The following is a 16279-nucleotide window of genomic DNA, read 5'->3' on the forward strand; positions in this document are numbered from 1 at the left end:
GCCAATCTCCCTGGTGTGTGTGTGTGATGAGCCATCCCATCTATCACTCTGCTTGTCTCCTTAATTGAAGTCTTCTGTCTTTGACCAGTGTTAACGTCGCTTGGCACTGTTCTCCATTTGTGACATAGACATCTCTGGGTGGGCCCTTGACAGTAGTCAGTCTATTGCACTGCAATGAAGTGTCACTTCCAGTGGATTAGGAAGTCCAGATTATTGAATGTGTTCCACTTGATGAACTCAGATGGAATCATAATGCAGGTAGATTTACTATGGATGTATTTACTGTCCCATGCTGAAAAGGGATGACCTTTTCCATGGTATCTTCTTATAAATTGCTAATGCAACAAGTATTGGTCACACTTTACTTGGATAGTCCGGTTTTTCGATCTGTAGCTGCTCTACAAATGGGCATACTATCAACAAACCATCTGCTGATAAGCAAATGCTTGCTAAGGTTACAATTAGTGTTTAGAATAAGGGTTAGGGTACGGGTTAAGGTTAGAGCTAGTTAGTAGATAGTCTAGAGCATCTGCAGATGGACTATCCAAATTGTTACCTAAGTATCTTTGGCATTCCAATGGATATACAGTATGCAGCTCATGTTCTTATCTTACCATTGCATGACAAGCTTTGAACAGAAACTCGTGCGATAACTGTGCAATTAGGAGTTCAAATCTCATTCCTTTATAGTGTATGGTTTTAAACAGGGCATCTGAGTTCCTGGTGGTGTCCCAGGTCATCTTTTTTTGCCGTCACGTTGTGCAGCTCAGAAGATTGCTATATCACATCAATGTAATTCCTTCTCCAGGTGTTGTACGGTCTAATCCGACTCTGCACAGCGCAACTGCAAAAAGGAAACCTGGAACGCCATCTCTGGCTTGAGGCTGATAAGGAATGCTATAGAGTGATCCTCCTCAATTAATGTCTGGCTGTGACTGAATTATTAATGAAGGATTCACTTGAGCCTGACTTGCATGGCGGGGAGTGTGTGAGCACCCAGCATGGGCCCACCACAGGGGGAGTCAGGCCGACTCTCTGTTTAGCAGCACAGTAGGAGGAGAGCTTAAGAGCTGAAACCGCTGTCGTGTCCCAATGCAGCCTGACATACTTTGAAATAAGCCACACAAAACTGTAGGAACAACAGAACAGTTTGCCATATTCAAATCTTACATTTCAATACACTTGACCTACAAAACTCCAGGGGTGAAATCCCCTCATGGAGAACTACTGGGTATGCTGGCTTTAGCTCCAACCTCATTGTAACACAGCTGATTCAGCTAATCAATATCCTCGTTAGCAGTTAGTAGAATCAGGTGTGCTAGCTAGGGTTGGAGCAAAAGCCTGCAGGAGGGTAGCTTCTCAGGAGGGTTGGCCACCCCTGTCCTATGATGAACATTCATATAGGCGAACACATTTCTCCCAGGATGACAACTGATTGCAATACATCCAGTATTCACTCACTTGCTGTACTTGTCGTCATACTTGCAGATGTAACTGAGGTGTGCAGCGAAGGCCTCCACAGCCAGCGGACAGGGAATCTCACCACTTTTCCTTTTGATGATCACCCCTAGAACCCAACACATGACTCAAACAGGACTAATGGGAGTTTTTTTTAAAAAGTATTATGTAATCATATTTTCAGATTGCAACTCAGTGACAAATTATAATACAAAAATGTGTGGCATATCATCTTGCAGATAACAGTAAAGTAAATTGGATAAAGAGTGCAGTTGTGATGCTGTAAATAACTAGACTGAATGCCTCAAAGTCTAATATGGTTTCTCACTATAGCTTCAAAATAACCAATATATTCTGTGGAAAATACCTTCCTCTCTAACAAGCAAAATATGACTGCGCGCTTACTAGTGTAGCTAGAATAAACAATAAGTATCAACCTAATAGCTAAAACAGATCATGGGTGTACCACATGAAAAATAGATGAACATGAGGAGTTACAGTGTAATTATGGAGGTAGCTGCGAGGGAACGAGTCTAGTAGTCGCCTGGATCACATTGAGCCATTAGCAGGTCGTTGATATGTTTTTCTTGACTGAACCTCCATCTGTCGCTGACTCGCTTCCATTAAAATGATCCTCCGCTATCTAATGCTAATTATGTTAAGATTTCACTCAGGCCCTACAGTGTAATGTTGAATGGAAATTGGAAAGTTACAGGAGGGCAAATTGAAAAAGAAACGCAAGATCAAAGAGTAAGCGCATATTCAGAAAAGTCAATGATTTTTTTTTTACAGAATTTAAAAATATAAATCGGGAAGCAGACTTGATAAAGTCTAAATGTGGAATTTGGAAATATGTCTGACTGTCACTATTCCCTAGGCTTCAGTCTTTCACACGATTACTTCATTTCACCAATGATACAGTGGTTTATTTATTCAAAAGGTAAAATAGTTCTCTCTGTAGCTATAATGAAATGTTATGACCACCACTTACCCATCCAAACAAAAATAATTAGTCTAGTCTGTATAAGATAGGAGGGACACACCGAAGGTTGGGGTGGGAGGGGGTTGTGTTTTGCTGTATTTTGGGTTCTTATTTTATCTGTAGTCAGATATAATTTGTCCTGGACAATGAGAACTAACAAAAAAATAACCTACATCCTCTATAGCAGTGGTCACTAACCTTTTCTGGGTCAAGATAACTTTGAGTAAAAATGCAAGCCGAGATCTACAGCTCAGATTATTATTTTTTTTTAAAAACATAACTTAAAAAACATAAGCCTATACAACATTAACCAATTAAAAACAGTTCTGTAACAATGAGGTTTGTACAGTAGGCTAAAGGCCTAATACATTATCACTGCATATCGGCTATGCTTGAATTGCTCTGCAAAGTTGTTCTTCTCAGACCATTTTGAAATGATGTATTTTTTAAATTGGTAAATGATCACACTTGTAATTGCTCATTTGTTGTATTACTTCTGAGGCCCGGCTGAGTGAGCATAATCATGATTTTTTTTTTTTTACTGGACTGATGGCCTGCATCTGATGGTCAGTCTGATGGGAGGGAGCAGGGGTGAGGCTGCCTCTCACCACAGTCACCGTCCCCTTGCTCTCCCTCCGCTGAGAAAATGGGGCACAGTCTTCCAACTGATGGTAAAACTCCAGTCACACTGCATTATTCCTGCCTCATGCACCAATTTATGTTGTTACTCCTATGACCAGAGAAAGTGAAATATTACTTGATATAAAAAAAGAAGAAGCTGCAAGCCGCTAATAATAACAACGCAAGCTTATCGGAACACTATAGTCATTCATTACAGCTGCAGTGCTGGTTGTAGCGTGAGTGGAAGTAGGGAGAATGTGCATTTTCATGCTTATAAAAGTGTTGAACAAAGTGTTGATTAAGTTGTTATTCAGCACTGTCAAACATGAACTTACTCTTAAGAACAGAAGCTCTTTGCTGTATTCTTTGAGTCTCTAGTCATGGTTTTAAAAGTTTAGAATTCTTAACTTTGTGAATAAAACTTAAAAATATGTTTTAGTCTATGGATCGAGGAAACTGTGCAGACGTGGTGATCTGAGCTATCGGATTGGCCAGCCGTAGGCCTATAGGTGCACTTGATTTGCTCTCTGAGCCTGTCGTGTAGACGGAGTTCTACCTTCAGACACATGAAATGGTTAAAAATGGGAATACTTTGCCTTCCTGGTATTAGGGCTTCTAATTCAAGTGCACCTACCACCAACAGCACAAAAAAATAACAAAAAAAAAAGAGCTCTAAGCTTTATCGTTGAGTTTTTTTTACAGAAATGTTTGATGATCGACTAGGAATGCCTTGGAGATGGATCAGTCGACCGCCAAGTTGGTGACCACTGCTCTTCTATAGGATTCATTCAGATTGTATTCAACAAGAAAAATCCTCCCAAACACTTGAAAAATTCAACACTTCTTTTAACACAGCCAAGAACAGAATCCAAACCCTCAATTCCACTCATCTACTCTGTATCCTTGCTGTTTATCTATCCAGATTTAATGCATTTTCCCACCTAATTTACTTTACAAATGGGATTAAATGTGTGGGGTGAGAGCCTTTCACATGCCATGCAACAGGGATTTTCTCCCATTTCCATTATCTCTGAACATCACTCATACAGGGAGAGACAGAGTGATGAGGTGCTACATCAGAGTTTCTCACAGTCTACAGGGTAGATTACGAGTGCATTAACAACTAGGAGTTACTGTGGTCTGTTAAATCCACATCATGTCAATGGTGGGTGGTGACTCATACTGTATCAGTCAGTCCTAAAGAGCTTCATAATGATGCTTAATTTCAGAGCATTATATTGACACAGTAGGTCGACATGATCAAAATAAAGAAAAACGTTTTTCTTTAAAATTGAAGGCTGTTCACTCTAAAATGTATGCCCATGATTGAATACCATTTAAACATCCCCCTGAATGCATGTTCTGAATGAAAATGTATGAAAAAGAAAACATGGGTAATATCACGTCGGTCCCAAAGCAGGTTTCCTTACCTTTCTTGGTGGGTGAGTAGGCGTTGGTAAGGAAGCGGAAGTGTCCCTTGTTGTACCAGCTGATGAGAGAGGTGTTACCTCTCATCATGCTGCGGGACTGGCCCCTCTGCTGGGGGCTCTCAGGGTTCACCAACATGGACTGGGGCAGGCCGGTGCAGTCACTCTTCCTGGTGCTCAGCAGCCCACAGCAGTAGATCTCTGGCAGAGGACAAACACACACCTTACTTTAAATGTCAGAGGCACTTTATATTTGAACGAACCACCACACTGTATAATCTGTACATGTTAGCTGACTATTTCCTCTTCTTTCTTAAAGCCCATCCTCTCCCACCACCTGCAGTAATGATAGATGGCACAGATTGCAGGTGGCCAGTATGTGTTCAGATTGAGATCAGAGGATAAAGCCTAGAGGAGGACACCAAGAGGACAGACTCGCTCTCACACCACCTCTTACTCGGCAAGCGGTAAAAGAAAGACAGTGGCGTTTTTAATAGAGCTGTAGCTGAACATGATTAATATCTATGTCAGCTGCTGCAGGGCTACGGGGCTGGTTTACTGTGGCATCACTGCCCCTCTCACCAGGCTGTTCACTTTGTTAATTAAAACAATAGGATGAACTGGTGGTCTAGGTTTCCAAAATAAGCCTTGGGAGAATTTACTGTATGTCAACTCCATGTCTGGTTGTGCAGCCTAGTGGGTGGTAGGCATGGAAGCAGCAAAATAAACAATTCACATGTTGGTTCTCAGGGTTAACTTCAATTGACAGTCTTCTTTTTCATTACTACAGTAGCAGGAGGACATGTATGGTGATTAAAAACAGCAGGGGATGAGCAGGGAGTGATGAGAAAGGAGATTGCAGTACATACTGTACAGCGAGAGAGAAAGGGATAAAGAAAAGGATGAGAGAAAGAGGGAGACAGAGATTATTGTGGGGGTGATAGCAACACAGCTGCTTGCACCAGGATGCCAGTCATAAGTGTATGCAAAAACCTAGGCTACTGTCGATAGCTAGCTATATAGTTGTATTCAAGCTGAGGTTAATCAATAAATGCAAACATACATTTTGATTAGCTAGGTAGCTAGCTAACATTAGGTTCGGTGTCCAAAGTCCAGCAGCTAGCCTCTGTAGCTAGCTAACACCAGTCAGTTGATAGCTAGCTACCTGACCAACAAACAGGCAAAGAAGGGTAGCTAACTAGCCAATGAATGTGGGTTTGTTTTAATTAGCTAGGTCAGTCAGATGAGAGCTTACGTTGGCTAGGATGCTAACCAACAAACAAGGAACGCTAGCTATATTTTGCCAATTAAGGTTTTTCATATAAGTCATCACGTGTAAACTACTGACCTAGACACTTGCGTGTAATCAAAGCAGAAACAAATATGCAGAAATAAGATAGTGAACATCCTTGGCTGCTATGATAGCCAGTTAACGTTAGCTAGGCAAAGCTAGCCAATGTAAGACTAACACATATGGCCAGTTCATGCACCATACATTGTCCCATAAAACTAGCTAACTAAATAGGTTCAAAGCAGGACCAAAGCCAATGCCAAACTTTGGGAAACGGTCACACTGCTAGCTAGCTGCCTTACAATGGGCATTGAAAACTAGCTAGGTAGAATACGCCATAGACCAAGCTAGGGTAAAATAAGATTTCAGCGAGGACAAAAACTGCAGTTAGCTACACTACATTTTCTTGACTAAGAACAACTCAGACCACAACAAAAACCATAGCCGAGAAAACAAATTGCTTTATTAAGAAACAATATGCTAAACTGAACAAAAATATGACGGCAACATGTAAAGTGTTGATCCCATGTTTCATGAGCTGAAATAAAAGATCAACATTTTTCCAAAAAGCTTGGTCTCTCAAATTTCGTGCACACGTTTGTTTACATCCCTGTTGGCAGCATTTCTCCGTTGCCAAGATAATCCATCCACTTGACAGGTGTAGCATATCAAGAAGTTGATAAAACAACATGATTATTACACAGGTGCACCTTGTGCTGGGGACAATAAAAGATAACTAAAAATGTGCAGTTTTGTCACACAACACCACAATTGTCTCAAGTTGAGGGAGCGTGCAATTGGCATGCTGACTGCAGGAATGTCCACCAGAGCTGTTGCCAGATAATATTCATTTCTCTACCATAAGCCACCTCCAACATAATTTTAGAGAATTTGGCAGGAGGTCCTCACAACAGAAGACCATGTTTAAACACGCCAGCCCAGGACCTCCACATCCGGTTTCTTTACCTGCAGGATCGTTTGAGACCAGCCATCCAGACAGCTGATGAAACTGTGCATTTGCAGAACCGTATAATTTCTGCACAATCTGTCAGGAACCATCTCAGGGAAGCTCATCTGTGTGCTCGTCATCCTCACCAGGGTCTTGACCTACTGAAGTTTGGCGTTTTAACCCAATTCAGTGGGAAAATCCTCACCTTCGATGGCCACTGGGACGATGGAGAAGTGTGCTCTTCACAGAAGAATCCCAGTTTTAACTGTACCGGGAAGAAGGCAGATAACGTCTACGGCGTCTTGTGGGTGAGCGGTTTGCTGATGTCAACATTGTGAACAGAGTGCCCCATGGTGGCTGTGGGGTTATAGTATGAACAGGCATAAGTTACGGACAACGAACAAATTGCATTTTATCGATGTCAATTTGAATGCACAGAAATACCATGACAAGCTCCTGAGGCCCATTGTCGTGCCATTCATCCACCGCCATCACCTCATGTTTCAGCATGATAATGCACGACCCCATGTCGCAAGGATCTGTACACAATTCCTGGAAGCTGAAAATGTCCCAGTTCTTCCAGGGCCTGCATACTCACCAGACATGTCACAGATTGAGCATGTTTGGGATGCTCTGGTTTGACGTGTTCAATTCCTGTCAATATCCAGCAACAACAGTCACTGAAGAAGAGTGGGACAACATTCCACAATCAACAGCCAGATCAAATCTATGCGAAGGAGATGTGTTGCACTGCATGAGGCAAATGGTGGTCACACCAGATACTGACTAGTTTTCTGATCCATGCTCCTACTTTTAAGGTATCTGTGACCAACATATCTGTTCCCAGTCATGTGAAATCCATAGATTGAGGCCTAATGAATTTATTTCAATTGACTGATTTTTTGAACTGTAACTCTGTAAAATCTAAAATTGTTGCATGTTGCGTTTATATTTTTGTTCAGTGTAGTTATGAACCGCATATAGTCAATGGTTGAACCCCAAATGCACATGTCTCAGTTCAGTTGTGCACTACAAGTAAGCAAATGCACGCTAGCATCAGACAATTTACCAGGTCCGGCATACGCTCCCTTTCCTGCTTTCTTGTCATTATTATAATCAACATTTGTACTGACTGATTAAAATGGTGTCGAGTTACTTTTCAGTGTGTTCCCAGAAAATCTGAAGTCGCCATCCACAAGTAAAGTAGTTAGGGGGTGTGGGTCCTGGGCGTGAGCCAGGTGCCCCGCTCTTTCCGACAGTCAACTCAAATTAAGCATGGAGTAGTAGTAGGTAAGCACGTGTAGTAATGAGTAGGATTCTGTGTTCACATGCTAAATGGATTACTTTTGATTAAAACGCTTTACCTTCCGTCCCTCCCCACCTTCATAGCCCGGTGTACCCTGGGCCAGATTAATCGAACCCCCTCTCTGCTTGCTTAAATTGTGCGCCATTGCTACGCATTCCAAATAAAATGACATGCTTGCTAACTTAGCTACATTATTACATGAGTCGTTTTTCAGAAAACCAACTGTTTTAGACTATTGTATTTCAATCAAGTGTGAGAAACAGTATAGAGTGAATTAACCAAATCATTTTGGAACCGACGCTTCCAGACTCCATTTAAAATGGTCTGTCTAACTACATTTTATTAGAACAGGATTTGTAGTGTAATCGTTAGTTATCCGTCTATAGATCTGAAGAGTGTGGGTTTGCCTCCCGGAGGATACATTTGGACCATTCATTTGTTTATAGTTTTGACAGCCCATTCCCGCCACACACACACTTTCATTTATTAAGTGGCAATTAAAACAGCCTTTGGGTTCGTGGAGTGGCAGGCAAGTGTCAGTGAGTGTGGTGGTGTGTACTACTGCGTGCGTTTTGCTAGAACGGAGGAGAGACCTGCTCTCAGACTCTAAAAGGAAGAGGTCGTTGCCCTCATCTCTGAAATGCACATTACACGCTATCCCTATGGTACTGCCCAAGGACACAGTGCTTTATGGCAGAGTGGTGGATTGTGGGCATGCGCCTGTCAAGGAGAAATGCAAGCTGGCCCATGTAGAGCTGACAAACGACTTCAAAAAATTCAAATGGACGCAGTACACATGGTACTTCGGACAATACTTAAAATCGGTTTTGTTCCAAATTTGTGAGTATTCACATCTGTTTTTATATTTATACTACCCTTTATAAATGTGGGAATGTATGGGCTTTTACTGTAGTTGGACAGCGGTGTACAGAATTACTGAACATTTGTAGCTAAAGGATTTATAGCACCTATCCAATGTCAGATATGTAAATCATTTTTCTTAAGAGTGTTTTGTACTTTTGTTTTACAGGTGTTTCACAGCAGTATTTGTATCAGGAGTTACCAAAATTGCTCTTGAAGATCCACAGGGTTATGCATGTTTTTTATTTTTTTCAAGTCTAGTACCACACCTGATTCTACTACTCAGCTGTTCATCAACACCGTAGCGGTTTATAAAGACCAAAATCGGGTGTATTTTCCAGGAGCTTGCTCAATTGTTTTAAGAGAGATTAGGGAATAAAATCCAGTTTACTACATATTTACTTAAGTGGGTTTCTGGTTTTTCACTTCCCTCTGGAAAATCAACTGTTAATATTAAATACACTGCTCAAAAAAATAAAAGGGAACACTTAAACAACACAATGTAACTCCAAGTCAATCACACTTCTGTGAAATCAAACTGTCCACATAGGAAGAAACACTGATTGACAATAAATTTCACATGCTGTTGTGCAAATAGAATAGACAACAGGTGGAAATTATAGGCAATTAGCAAGACACCCCCAATAAAGGAGTGGTTCTGCAGGTGATAACCACAGACCACTTCTCAGTTGCTATGCTTTCTGGCTGAGGCGCTACCAGGAGACAGGCCAGTACTTCAGGAGACGTGGAGGAGGCCGTAGGAGGGCAACAACCCAGCAGCAGGACCGCTACCTCCGCCTTTGTGCAAGGAGGAGCAGGAGGAGCACTGCCAGAGCCCTGCAAAATGACCTCCAGCAGACCACAAATGTGCATGTGTCTGCTCAAACGGTCAGAAACAGACTCCATGAGGGTGGTATGAGGGCCCGACGTCCACACGTGGGGGTTGTGCTTACAGCCCAACACCGTGCAGGACGTTTGGCATTTGCCAGAGAACACCAAGATTGGCAAATTCGCCACTGGCGCCCTGTGCTCTTCACAGATGAAAGCAGGTTCACACTGAGCACATGTGACAGACGTGACAGTCTGGAGACGTCGTGGAGAACGTTCTGCTGCCTGCAACATCCTCCAGCATGACCGGTTTGGCGGTGGGTCAGTCATGGTGTGGGGTGGCATTTCTTTGGGGGGCCGCACAGCCCTCCATGTGCTCGGCAGAGGTAGCCTGACTGCCATTAGGTACCAAGATGAGATCCTCAGACCCCTTGTGAGACCATATGCTGGTGCGGTTGGCCCTGGGTTCCTCCTAATGCAAGACAATGCTAGACCTCATGTGGCTGGAGTGTGTCAGCAGTTCCTGCAAGAGGAAGGCATTGATGCTATGGACTGGCCCGCCCGTTCCCCAGACCTGAATCCAATTGAGCACATCTGGGACATCATGTCTTGTTCCATCTGTTGCACCACAGACTGTCCAAGAGTTGGCGGATGCTTTAGTCCAGGTCTGGGAGATCCCTCAGGAGACCATCCGCCACCTCATCAGGAGCATGCCCATGTGTTGTAGGGAGGTTATACAGGCACGTGGATGCCACACACACTACTGAGCCTCATTTTGACTTGTTTTAAGGACATTACATCAAAGTTGGATCAGCCTGTAGTGTGCTTTTCCACTTTCATTTTGAGTGTGACTCCAAATCCAGACCTCCATGGGTTGATAAATTTGATTTCCATTGATAATTTGTGTGTGATTTTGTTGTCAGCACATTCAACTATGTAAAGAAAAAATTATTTAATAAGAATATTTCATTCATTCAGATCTAGGATGTGTTATTTTAGTGTTTCCTTTTTTTCTTTGAGCAGTGTAAATACTAACAACTACTGTTGCCATTATTGTTTACTTTTACTGTTTCCATAAAAAACATGGAAATTAAAACCAAAAAACAATCTTTTAAGTGAGAGGTAAGCATTGGTCTGAAGCTGAAAAAGAAAGGAAATTCACATGAGCACAATACCTAATCCACCCATGCTCTACCAAGGTTTTACCAACACACAGCTTTGACCTACTACAGTAACTATGTTGGTATTGTACTTCAAACTACAGTATGTGTAGGCAGAGTACTTAGGATTCAAACCTTCTCAAACAGCCTAATTCATACTCTTCAGATGGACAATGGACTTTACGGTGTCCTGCTATTAAAATCAAGCCGCTCAAATTATTATATATATATATATATATATATATATATATATATATATATATATATATATATATATATATATATATATATATATATATATATTATATAAATAATTTGGCTGTATGTATTTTTAGATATTGTACATGTGTATTATTGTTGCATCACTATCTTTATTACAAAAATAAATACAAGTACAAACAACTAAGCTACATATTATTTTTACAGAAGTAATGAACTGTCCATTGATCAGCAAAGCAATTGATTAAACAGGACCATGTTTGAAACACAAGTGGTTCTGAGCTTGTCAATATATATGTCAATATAAAACAGGTAAGCTAACAGTTACAGAACTAAGGAATGCAGACCGGCTTTATCTATCTGACCTACTGTGTCCAACACACCATCACCTGTTGTTATGTTGGGCACCATACTGACCAAAAAAAGGATGTTATTATATAATGCACCACAAAACAGCTCAATCAAGTTTGATGGTCTTGTAAGTATAAAAGCTGGTGATGCACCAATATGACATTTTTGGCTGATATCGATATCTGATATTTTCCTTGCCAAAAAAAAAAACTATACCGATATAACTTTTTTGCAGCCTTTTAAGCATTCTAGTACAGTTAAATAGTTAACACACACATGGACGCAGCTGTCTAAGGCACTGCGAGGCAGTGCAAGAGGCGTCACTACAGTCCCTGGTTCGAATCCAGCCTCCATCACATCCGGCCGTCATAGGGCGGTGCACAATTGGCCCAGCGTCGTCCGGGTTTGGCCGGGGTAGGCCGTCATTGTAAATAAGAATTTGTTCTTTACGGACTTGCCTAGTTAAATTAAAAGGGGCACACACACACACAAATTATTTTGTTGGCATTTACGTATGTCCCCATTACCAATAAAACATAATCAAAACCCATTTCTTTCACTTACTTGCTGTGCTGTTTTGTTGATCATTTCTTCAGTCGTTTCATTCTCAACCAGGATTTATTTCTATGGAACGCCGTTTGGGTCTTTGCTTGCCAAAAAAAAGATACACGTCAAATAACACTATTTGACGTGTCAAATAAGCTTGTTGACCAACCAGGATCTGAATAATGACAACAACAAAAAATCTAAATTAAGTAGTTATTACACTATCACTTGTATTTCATGTGTCACAACGATTCATCGCTATGATGCTGGTAAGTTGTCTCGCGTACTTAGTGCTGGTCATTAAAAAAAAGTTTGCTAGCTCATGGATGCAAACAATGTTCTTCCCCCAAAAAGTTCAAAACGACAATCTGTTTCAGTAGCTATAGTTAGCTAGCTGACTATGTAGCAATCTAAAATAACCCTAATTTTTAAGGCAGTTCTTATTTAATGGTGGTCGGACCCATCTATGTGAAGCTAGCCACAATAAGGATAGCCTAAGGATAAGGATAGCCTAAGGTTAGCCTTCAAAATAAAAGTATGGAATAATTCTACTATTTGTATTAATTTGCATCACTGTCAATGACATACTTTTATTTTGAAGACAAACCGCAAATTCCACTATTGTGCCTAATCCTTATTGTGGCTAGCTTCACAACACATAACCCGGTCCGGGTCGAGCCTCACTAGCCAGATGAAGCTAGCTGACTGCTTATAATGTTAGCTTTGGGAAACAGGGTTAAGTAGCTGGCTAGCTATTTATTTTCATGAAGTGAAGTTCAATTTCAATAGGCGAACAACAAGTTGCAAACTAGCTAATACTTACTCACAAGGATTCCTAAATCATTGCTAAGAATAATGAAAATGACTGCAGTTTCTACTGGTCATTGTTTTCAGGCTGATTGTATTGGTGCTAGCTGGGTTTCCAGCTAAAGCTCACTACCCCAGAAGTTGCGGCCGAACAAATGATGCTTTATTACCAACGAGGTATTGTAAACATGTTGTTCGTGGCTGGTGTTTGCAGACTTTTTTTGTACAGCTTCGACAGTGCTACTCTATCTTTTTTGACACGCAAAGACCCAAACGGTGTTCCATAGTATGTATGTCGTGAAGCTAATAGCGGCGACGCTATTGAAGTGTAACTCCGGTAGGACAACATCTGAAAAAGAGCTCACTTGGTAGTGTGTCCCAGTGCTCGACCAGTCGGCGGAATCCAACATCACCCACGACAGAGAACGTTTGATTGTCAAGGGCAATGAATACCATTATCTTGTCTTTAATAGATTTCGCCTTTCAGTTGTCTCGCTGGATTTCTTTTACTCTTTCAAATGACTGCTCGACTTGTTTGACTGCTCGATCCACACAGCATTGTGGGCTAGGTTAGGGATGCTGTGTTGCAAGTGTAGAGCAAAATTTTACCTGGTGTCATTACGTCATGTACATTCGTTATATAGGTATGTAGGTCATGTACATTCGTTATATTAGGTATGTAGGTCATGTACCTACGTTATATAGGTATGTAGGTCATGTACCTACGTTATATAGGTATGCACGGCAGCTTTGACATCGGTTTTTAACATGGGCGTTAAACTAGACATTGGGCCGATACCGATGTTGGCATTTTTAGCTAATATCGGCCAATTCCGATATGTTTACCGATATATCGTGCATCCCTAATAAAAGCAAATCTTGATTTAATTTAATACATTTTTTTTATCACAAAAAAGGTAGTGTAATGGGATGTCTTACTGTGGTGTGTGAAGAATCCAATACTTTACCTTGTGTGAGGTAAAAATCACATTGTTGTGAAAGCACCTCCTCTAAGAGTATGAATTAGGCTGTTTGAAAAGGTTTGAATACTAAGCAACCTGCCTACACATAGTTTGAAGAACAATACCAACATAGCTACTGTAGTAGATCAAAGTTGTGTGCTAGAAAACCTTGGTAGAGTATGGGTGGAATAAGCATTGTGGCGCTGCTGAATATCCTTTTTAAGCTTCAGACAAATGCCTCCACCCATTTAAACAGTTTGTTTTTAATAGAAAGAAAGAAAGAAAGAAAGAAAGAGATGCAGAGACAGACAGACAGACAGAAAGAGATGCAGAGAGACAGACAGAAAAAGACGCAGAGACAGACAGAGACAGAGATGCAGGCAGGCAGACAGACAGAGATGCAGGCAGGCAGACAGACAGAGATGCAGAGACAGACAGCAATGCAGAGACAGACAGACAGAAAGAGATGCAGATAGGCAGACAGACAGACAGACAGAGATGCAGAGACAGACAGAGATGCAGATGCAGACAGACAGACAGAAAGAGATGCAGACACAGACAGACAGACAGACGAGATGCAGAGACAGACAGGCAGACAGACAGAGACAGAAAGAGATGCAGAGACAGACAGCGATGCAGAGACAGACAGACAGAAAGAGATGCTGACAGACAGACAGACAGACAGACAGACATGCAGAGACAGACAGAGATGCAGAGACAGACAGGCAGACAGACAGACAGGCCGGCAGACAGAGACAGACAGGCAGAAAGAGATGCAGAGACAGACAGACAGACAAAGAGATGCAGAGACAGACAGGCAGACAGAGACAGAAAGAGATGCAGAGACAGACAGACATGCAGGCAGACAGGCAGACCGAAAGGGATGCAGGCAGGCAGGCAGGCAGACAGACACAGACAGACAGACAGACAGACAGACAAAGAGATGCAGAGACAGGCAGAGATGCAGAGACAGACAGGCAGACAGAGACAGAAAGAGATGCAGAGACAGACAGACATGCAGGCAGGCAGACAGACAGACAAGCATATACCCTGTTTCTCAAACTCCTGGTACAGGTTGAGGCTGGTGATGCTGGGTCCGGTGAAGATGATGCTGTTGCGGCCTGAGAGGTTCTGACACAGCTGTTTGGCCACCATACTGTGGAGCTGAGGCTTGATTTTCAGGGTGGCCAGCCCATCAGGACCCTGGCCCTCCTTTAGATGCACATAGATCTGGAAGAGAGATACAGACAGTCAAAACCATGATAATGTCATACACTGACATATCGAAATCAATACATACATTACCTCAGCAATGATCTGTGTAGCAGCTATCATTCCAAGTGTTCCAATTAGCGACCTTGATGTGGCTCCTACAATCTGAATCACTGGCCTGGCTTAGCTCCATTGATTACAATTTACATGTAAATATTACTCTGATCAGACAAATTGATTGATACACTAGTTATCGTTACACAATGTAATTTATCATTTACACTATGAACCCTGTTGTTTAGTAATAGATGAGACATTAACAGTCGTTGTCTTGCAAATTACAAATGAAAAATACATAATAGATGAATTATTCTTCCCACCAACCGGAACGGGCGTGCATATCCATTAATTCTCATGCCTTCCTGGGTCTGTTTGAGGCTTGGGGCAGCAGTCATTTGGTTATACACCCACCAAGAGCAGAGAGCAATTATACTAAGTGGACTGGCACTTTATTTTCCAAGCAGTGACTGGGCATTGCACTAATGGAATCCCATTGATTCACTCTATAACTTTTCCCTTTGTTTTCTCTCTTCTCCCTATGGCACATTTCTGCCATAAAAGAAGACAATTCAGAGCCAAAAGAAACCGATCGGCTTGTAAAAGCCTAACTCCTGGGAAACAACAACAGAACATTGGGTCTGGAGACTGATTGAGGCACTGGGATGGTCCCATATCAGTCATCCAATCACACAGTTTGCCTGGATCTCTCAGCTGTCTGAGTGAGTGGGAAGGGCATGGTCTGATTGCACTAGTCCTGTCGTATTCTAGAGTCTAGACAAATGGCAGGCAGTCTTGTGCAATTCCCGGTGAGGTTGCACAGGGGGTAATTGAAGGTGCACAGTCTGTCACAAAGTTGGCAAAGCACTAGCTCCCAGATATAAGAGTATAAATCCAAGAGGTTACAGTACAGTCCCTCCCCTCATTTTTTTCTCCACTGCTCTCACCATCTCCCTTTGTCTCATTTACATAAACATACACACACTGTACCTGACAGATGAAGCCAGTGGATGTGCATTGGCGGACCCACAGACTGAATTTCCTCTTCCTCCTCTTCCTCAGCTCTCTCTCCGTACAGGTGGTGATGAACACCGGGTCCTCATCAATCAGAGGCTCATGGAGCACCTATGGAACAGTGGGAATATACAGTTCATATTCAAAGGAGTCCATTCAGCCAAGAGCAGGTATATAACCAGGGATGGCACCATGGCAGCGGTTTCTGACTGATTGTACTGTATAAGA

At 42.0% G+C, this 16279-nt stretch overlaps 1 protein-coding gene and 2 long non-coding RNA genes across 3 annotated transcripts in view; 1 reads left to right on the top strand and 2 right to left on the bottom strand.

Annotated features, from left to right (window-relative positions):
- LOC110498783 (piggyBac transposable element-derived protein 5) overlaps nucleotides 1–16279 on the bottom strand; it is a 34960-nt gene that overhangs the window by 4684 nt on the left and 13997 nt on the right. Inside the window, exons 3-6 of the mRNA XM_036956102.2 lie at nucleotides 16028–16162; nucleotides 14818–14998; nucleotides 4492–4689; nucleotides 1462–1567 (exon numbers count right to left, since the gene is read on the bottom strand). Coding sequence (XP_036811997.2) covers nucleotides 1462–1567; nucleotides 4492–4689; nucleotides 14818–14998; nucleotides 16028–16162 — 620 coding nt within the window. The remainder of the gene's footprint in view (nucleotides 1–1461; nucleotides 1568–4491; nucleotides 4690–14817; nucleotides 14999–16027; nucleotides 16163–16279) is intronic.
- Nucleotides 11228–12484, bottom strand: LOC149974567 (uncharacterized). The gene is made up of 2 exons (XR_016489469.1): nucleotides 12018–12484; nucleotides 11228–11911 (listed from the first exon to the last, which is right to left on the bottom strand). It is a non-coding gene; the product is annotated as an uncharacterized LOC149974567 (long non-coding RNA).
- LOC149974568 (uncharacterized) overlaps nucleotides 12665–16279 on the top strand; it is a 4954-nt gene continuing 1339 nt past the window's right edge. The window contains exons 1-2 of the long non-coding RNA XR_016489470.1: nucleotides 12665–12983; nucleotides 16100–16279. The exon at nucleotides 16100–16279 is cut by the window's right edge and continues 1339 nt beyond it. This is a non-coding gene — a long non-coding RNA (uncharacterized LOC149974568). The remainder of the gene's footprint in view (nucleotides 12984–16099) is intronic.

This window comes from Oncorhynchus mykiss, chromosome 20 (genome assembly GCF_057628025.1).
Source record: "Oncorhynchus mykiss isolate SJ-2025 chromosome 20, ASM5762802v1, whole genome shotgun sequence".
NCBI lineage: Eukaryota > Metazoa > Chordata > Actinopteri > Salmoniformes > Salmonidae > Oncorhynchus > Oncorhynchus mykiss.